We start from the raw sequence: 7,944 nt of genomic DNA, 5'->3' as shown, positions 1-7,944 counted from the left end.
AAGAGAGGATGTTTTACCTTAATATATCACTCCCAACAAACATTACATCATAATTATTAATTTTAAATTATTCATAAATAGTGAATATTTAAACAAATATTCAGCCAATACTATATCAACTCAAAAATCTTCATGAAATTGTCATAATACTCTTTTATTTATTATAATTTACAAACAATATATTATTATAATTTATGTTATGTATTCAAAAGTAAAAATTTGTTGTATCATAATGTCACAAGGTAAAAATAAATATATAAAAAAATTATATAGGAATATAAAGTAAGAAATATTCCGTTATAAAAACGTTTTTCAATATAAAAAAAAAGGGATTAATTGTTTGTTTTATATATTTTTTTAAAAAAAATAGTAAAAATTCCCGTAATCAAAAAGTATAAATTTATAAATTTTTTGAGCTTAGTTTTTTTTTAATATAAACGATTGCTAAATGCATTTTATCAGATATTTATGGTTATAGAATATTATCATATATCTTTTTTATATAAAATTTGTCAAATATTAGGTGTATCATTAAACCTTTAGTATTATAGTGAAAACAAGTTTTTTCACAAAATGAGTGCAAATTTAGTGATATTCACGGCAGCACGTTCACGCAAAATATATAGAATACATAAAATGTTAAGATAATTATATTATAACAAAGGAATTTTAAAAAATTGCAGGGCATGATCGGATTTGCTCTAATTTTTATAGATGTTCAAATTAAGTCGCTCACTCAAAAAAATTTATATGAATTTTAGGGGATAGGGTAATACTATAACCCAGCAAAGGTATAATATATTTAAATATAAAATATTTGTTTAAATAATTAGTAGTTCCTCTAAAAAAATAGCGCATATATACTATAATAAAAATGTTTTTTAAGAGTTGTAAACATTTCGCCCTTCGATTCCTAGGCTCAGTAGATCGACCCATATTCTTGAAATCTCTGACGAAGCTGTGCATAAGTAGTATAATTTTTCGTAAGTCTTTAAGCAAAAGGATGTTTCAAGGGTGGGAGGTTTGTAACTCGAAGCATGGTCTGTGTAAACCTATTTTTTAAAATAAATTATATAGATATTTATCATTTGACATTTGTATAACATTTTAAACTTATACGAGAATAATTTAATAATATAAATAATTCATTCTATAATTCATAAAAACAGCGTGATCTAACAAACAGTCATCAATGACCATCGTCCACAATAATCATTATACCATTGCCTTGCCATTAGAGAAAGTTAAACGTAAGCCCGAGACTCGTCCCTTCCCAGATAAACAGTCGTTTAGGCATCATATTTTACCCAGGATGCAAAAAACATATTCAAATTTTTAAAAAGAAGCTTAAATAAAATTGTTTGTAAAATTGGGGCTATATTTATTTATTTATTATAGGCATTCTACCACACCCCCTCCCACCTTACCCCGTTTTCACCCACTCAAATAATAGAAATTTAGAAAAATTCAGTGATACTAACTCCTCACATCTCTCAGATATCCATTATTTCAACTCAGAATTCATCTCAAGTTTCGTCCTTTGACTTATTTTATTTAATGAAAACTTCGAATTACACATTGCTTTCGCTTAGGATATGATATAATTACGCCACATCTTATAAGTTGTAATCTCAACTTTAGCCATAAGACGAGAAAATCAAAGCAAAAAAATATCAAATAATGCACAAGAACCAAAATTTGTTGACTCCTAAAATAGTATAATATGCTCCCGTTTTCAGGGGCCCTGTAAAATATGATTATTTATAAATTCAATATTTCCTTCATTTTATTACAAAGACTTACACAAATTATCAAAAAAATATTCAAAGTCTTACAAGTTTCTTCAATATTACTGAATTTATTTTAAAAAGGATAAACAAATAAATACTTCTTCGATGGCTTGGAAATAAATGACACCTTTCGGCTTCAATTCCGATTTTTCAACGTAGTATGTGATGTTTCGTTTAAGTTTATCGAATACAAACCACCGTTTTTGCCATATCTTAAATTTGAAGCTTAATTTCTATTTAAAAAAATTAACATATAACATCTTTTGGGCATATTGACCAAAAGAAAATTGAAGTGAGCCATAAACATAAAAATAAAACGGCAATAGAATTAACCTGAACTTAAATTTTTTTATATTAATTAGATATGTTTTCAGGCACTATTATAGAATGTATACCAATTTTATAAAAAAAAATATCGGTATAGTTAGATATTTTGTAGGATAATTTGGCAATTGTGATCAATGTCAGGGTACAGAAGACTTTTTTTAAAAAAGCATGATTTATTAGAAATAAATAGATATCTGCCCAATGAATCGTTATTGAAAATTTATAGTTGCGAAAGGGAGTTTTAACAATACTAGATTTATTCCAAAAAAATTCCATAGGAACAATATTCAGATTAAATTTAACTACCAGTAGCCTATTATTAAAATGAAGGAAAGTTGGGGAAGGAGAATTATGTTATTTGAACTGCGATTTCAATTTAAAATCGGTAAATTTATGTCTAAGCCAAAATGATGATAAACTTTTCTTCTAATATAAAAATAAAAATGTATTAAGCATGTGTTATCATAATGCCGACTTTGACATTCAGATGGATGCCATTTTTTCTCACGGCTCATGGAAAACATACCTGTGGCATTGAAGATAGATTGAAAAGATTAGTACGGAGAGCGATTCTTCAAAAGCTAGATTTAAAAAATCATACTTTGACCTTCTAAAGAAAACTATTTAAAAAAATTTGAATACCTCAAAAATAAAGATTATCAAAGAGAAGATATTGCTTTTCAGGGATATTCTTTTACAAAGGCCATAACTGGGACTCAAATCCATACAGGTTATCTCATCAATCAAAATAGTATATGATAAATATGAAATATATATAAAATATATATAAAATCGAATTTAAATGAGAAAATATAGCAATGGTAGTTAGGATTAGTAAATGGAACAATTTAAGATGTGGATAAAACTTATATACCGTAAAGGGTCATCACTCATCAGTATACTTTTAAATTTTCGATAACATTTTGAATTTACCAAAATTTAGTATCCTGTTCTCTTTATTTCAACCCATTAACTATTGCAACCATATGTTATCATCTCAAGAAATCTCATTAGTTAATCGGGCATTCAATTATTTCTAAAATTATTATGTTAAATTTATTTAAAAATATTTTAATTCTATCAATAACAAAATAAAAAATTACGATAAGAAATCAGGAATATCATCTTAATATAATAATAAATATGTAATCCGATGTAATATTATGTTCAAACATATATAATGTGTAATAAATATAAATAATATTTACTCGCATTTGTATTTAAAAATTTAACGCCATCTATAATTTTTTGTTTGCATTTTTTACTACCAATATTTTTTGAATCAATACGGATACATGAATTTTATTTATTTTTATTGGTAAACGAATTTTAGAAAAAATATTCCAAAAAAAATTGAAGGGTAACAAGTCCTTCAAAAAAACTTTAAACAACTGAAAATAAGATGACCATCATAAAAAAAATTTCCTATAAATTAATCATCCTATACTTAAATTATAATTAATATATTTAGCTTGATAAATGTAAAGTTTAAATGGTTGATTTTTGCACTTTTGAACCCTAATATTTCAGGAAACATAAAAGATAAAATGCTAGAATTGTGTATATCACACAAATTTTTCATTAAAATCAAAAGGGAGTGGAGGTTATGAGGTTTATGATTAGACATGGGACCCTCATAAATTATTTTAAGATTTTTGGAACACAAATAAAAATGGTAGTTATTGTAAGAAAACGTTATAAGTGAACTGTAGAACCGTTCCGATAATATAAAGATGATTTGATATTTTTAAAATGATAATTTGTTATTTTTTAAATATATCCGGGCCCGCTGGCCGTCTTTTTCTAAAGCCGAGCCGTATATTTTAAAACCGAAAATTTTAAATCGCCTTTATTAGCTGTAAAAATTAAAAATAAATGTAATATATTAAAAATCAGGGCCGGGCCTGAAAATATAAACCCCGCTTAAAAAAATCCGGGTTGGGCCGTGCAAATGGTAGCTCTGCAGGTCTCTGAGGATTATAATAAGTATCTGAAACATTAAACACTTTCTTAGCATTGTTGAAAGTGTGAATAAAATCAAAAAGTTCAATATTATAGCTTTGAGATGAGCTTAGAATATTCTTGATCTTGATATAAAATGACAACAGAAAAAAAAAATCAATAAATAATCATTTTACGAATAAATATCCCCTAGCACAAGTCTTAGTGACACCAATCAACTTTTCGTGCCTCTCCAAACTATGCCCACCTATGTTGTTCACGTAACTCACTAAATCTGTGATGCATGGACGAGTAATTGCAATATTACAGCTTCCTTTCGAGGCATATGTTAAATCGTTAAAACGAGCAGGGTCGTTTTGATGGGCATCATAATTATTGTTGTTAAAACTGTTGCCAGATCTTTGATAAAGGTGTGGCATAGAGGGATTACTGCTAAAGTATTGATTAAAATAATCGTTGTTATAAGGCAATTGGACACTCTTTTCTGTTTCTTTGCTATCGTAATCGTTAAGAAGATGAGCGCTTGGGCTCAGCACATTAACATTTTTTCTTGATACGTTATTGGTTGAAGATAATAAAATTTTTGCAGTTTCTCTATTACTAAGATTAACTGTCTCCTTGTTAGAAGAGTTGGAAGTTGAAGAAGGTGGAGACAGGCTACTAAGTGTAGAGGTCGAGGCTAAGTGAATTAGTGGCAGAGTGTTAAAATCGTAAAAATTATCGTTTTGTGTTTGAGAAAAGTCCTTATTTTCGCAATGAGATGGCCTCGTTGTATCTAGTAGCTGTTGCTGAGAATCGATGGTCGTTGAGTCAATCAGTGATTTGGACATGAGGGAAAGATTTTCTCTGTACTAAATAAAAAAAACTCATTTGGCTCTTAATGACACAAGACTGATTATAGTATATATATATATAATATAATACTTAAAAAATTTGCGAGTAAATTGCAAAGGCCTTATTAAAAAAACATTTAAAAATTTAAAAAAAAGTTATTTTAAAAATTTTGTTTTTTGATAATTTATAGAGCTCAATAAAATTTTGCATAATAATATTAAGCTTGACTATTAAATATTATTTTGAATTTTATTATATACTTCTCTAGATTCTTGTGAAAGTTTTCTGAATAAAGAAGTCCTTGTATTTCTTCCATTTACGATTGAATGATTAAATCTTTTCATTAATAAAGTTAAATTTTAGTGGTTATGGATTTTTATATTATAATGATTTTAATATTTTACATTTAGAATCAATTTATTGATCAAAACACTGTGTAAAACGTATTAATCTGTAAAAAGAATGTTTTACTTTATTTTTTTAACATTTGATTGATATATATTTTTTAATATTTTAAGAATTATTTTTATTTCTAAAATATAAGAAATCTATATAAAGTTGTATGAAATTAAAAAGCATTACAGGAAGTTATATATAAAAAAAATTCCAAACCAAAATAATTTAAAGAAAAGCATAATTGTGTTTCTAAGACAGGAACAATAGTTAAATTTAAAAATGTTCAATAATTAGAATATTAAAATCTAAAACATAATGCAATTAGAAACTATATAAATTTATTTTTAAGCTTTAAAATCAATAAAAAAAATACTCGGACCTGACCGGACCTAAAATATGTAAAACTGACTTAATTGAATTGGATGGCGAATGAAGCGGGTATTTAATGCCTCGAATTCCTTGTAAGGATAACATGACTTCTTCAATCTTCGAATCCAACAATGAGTTGGCACACTTTTCGGGCAAAGGTTTACAAAGTAGACTAGTTTTTTCATGAGTGTGATTACGATTTCTCGGTTTTGATTTTTTATCGTAACCGTTGATTGAATTATTAAGGAGAGAGTTGTCTTTGCAGGGAGAATAATTCATATCGTTTAAGTGGTAAACATGGTTATTGTGGGGTGGAGAAGAGGCGAGATTCTTCCAAAAATGTTTTATTTCCTCGGAAGCACGTTTCCTCAAGAGTTCTTCTTGATTCGTCTCCATCAATTTATTATTGAGAACTTGGCTTTGAAAAAGGGGTTCTTCGTTTGTAATTGAAGCTATATTATGCGGATATTTTTGATAGGATAGCAATAAAATTGAAATAATGATATAGTTATGTAATAATAAAACTTTTAACAAATACAAGATATAACAAATTATTTTATTTTTTTTTCTCTTCATTTCTTTTCTGGTTTCAAAAAATCTTCAATAAGCTTTTGAGGATTTTTTTCCAAAATTTGAGCAAAAATTATCGAAAATAAACCAAAATGAAGATCTAAAAAATTTTTTTTTATGATTTAATCATGAAAAATTTATATATATATTCAAAGTCTAGTTTTGAGCTTTAAAAAAAATTGTCATATTTTTTTATTTTTAGATTATTTTGAGGAGAAACCATGTTTCTATCTATCTTCCATTATTACTTTCTACTTTTCATTCTTTCTCTCTAAGAATTTCATTTCCTTCTTAGGGCAAAGTATTATGAACCGCTACATTTTTAAAATTAAAAGTGCGATTTCCTTTCAAACAACAAAAAAGTAACAAATATAAATGATAGAAAAAAATTAAACCATTAAGCGGAGATCGGTTTAGGCTTTGAGATTTGTTGAAAATTTGTGACTCAAGATTGTTTTTAGGCGACAAATGATCAGATTTCTATACATTAATATATATATAAATGTATATAAAAGCCGGAAACATTGCGGATAATAAGATTAAAGGGACCCAAAAAAGAAATCTGAAAAGACGTTTATTAAACTTGGATGTTAATTTTTAAAAAGTATTAATGTAATGTTGTGTTGTTAGAAGCCCGATTTGGGTAGATTTTTATCGTCTGATTAAGATTTTAGCCAAAATAATATTATGTAAGCCTCGAGATTTGAAGGTCTAAACCTTTCTGCCATCTATGAGCAAAATCTCATGGCCTAGATAATATTATTATGGCCAAAATCTTAATCGGACTACTTTTAAAAATCGACCCAAACCGAGCTTTTTATCAACACTACTATAGTGTATATATTTTACCATCCCTTGCTTTAGTATTGCAAATATCATTGTACACCCTCCTCCTGCTACCCCTCTTAACCTACCATTAAATGAGTAAATATATCATTATTATAAACAAATAAGAATAAATAAGTTAACAATTTTTTAAATGACTATAATTTAAATTTTTGAGAAAATATTTTAATGTAATTACGTTAAAGGACTTCGAAGAGAGCACCTACAATACAACTATCCAATAAAATTTATCGTGAAAAAAATCACCCAAATGCTTTCCCTCAATTGCTCCATTAGTTATATCTTTTCGAAAAATAACTATAACTAATTGGGATGTAATTACAAACTGTCACATAGAAATATTTTTTAATAGGCAGGCAGCTATTTAATCTGCAATTCAACCCCCTCCCCCATTATCTTGAAAAATATCTCATTTTAAAAGAATTAAGCGGTAATGCAAATAGAGATCCAAACTTTTCTGCCATTTATAAGCAAAATCTCCATCTCCAGGATTATGTAATATTATTTTGGCTTAAAAATAGGGTTGTTAATAAAAATCGGCTCGAATCGGGCTTTTTAACAAACCTGGGTGTACTATGGTTTAGGGTAATATATTAGGAATAATAGCGAAATATTTTGAACCTGCGTGTCGTTCATTTGTTTAAAATCGTTTGGCTCGGATATTAGAAATTTTTTCATAAGCGAGTCTTGTAATTCCAATTTCTTAGTTTCCTTTGAAAGATTAAGATTTCGATGATAATTTTTTTTAGATACAAAAATTTTTACAACAATTTAATTATCATGTTAACGTGAATTCTTAGTGTTTAAGAAATCAGCTGATTAGGCCAATTCGATTCCTATATTATTGTCA

General features: G+C 27.1%; 1 protein-coding gene across 1 annotated transcript in view; it reads right to left on the bottom strand.

Moving 5' to 3' along the window:
* Positions 1-233: 233 nt before the first annotated feature.
* The window catches only part of LOC135929265 (uncharacterized), a 42,406-nt gene continuing 34,695 nt past the window's right edge, over positions 234-7,944 (bottom strand). The window contains exons 10-16 of the mRNA XM_065465768.1: positions 7,716-7,805; positions 6,644-6,728; positions 5,719-6,130; positions 5,174-5,249; positions 4,256-4,930; positions 1,889-2,023; positions 234-1,052 (exon numbers count right to left, since the gene is read on the bottom strand). Coding sequence (XP_065321840.1) covers positions 882-1,052; positions 1,889-2,023; positions 4,256-4,930; positions 5,174-5,249; positions 5,719-6,130; positions 6,644-6,728; positions 7,716-7,805 — 1,644 coding nt within the window. The 3' untranslated portion in view covers positions 234-881. The remainder of the gene's footprint in view (positions 1,053-1,888; positions 2,024-4,255; positions 4,931-5,173; positions 5,250-5,718; positions 6,131-6,643; positions 6,729-7,715; positions 7,806-7,944) is intronic.

Source organism: Gordionus sp. m RMFG-2023, chromosome 5 (assembly GCF_954871325.1).
Source record: "Gordionus sp. m RMFG-2023 chromosome 5, tfGorSpeb1-WG-v2, whole genome shotgun sequence".
Taxonomy (NCBI): domain Eukaryota; kingdom Metazoa; phylum Nematomorpha; class Gordioida; order Chordodea; family Parachordodidae; genus Gordionus; species Gordionus sp. m RMFG-2023.
The sequence above is the reverse complement of the archived record's forward strand: the minus strand, read 5'-3'. Positions and strand labels throughout refer to the sequence as shown.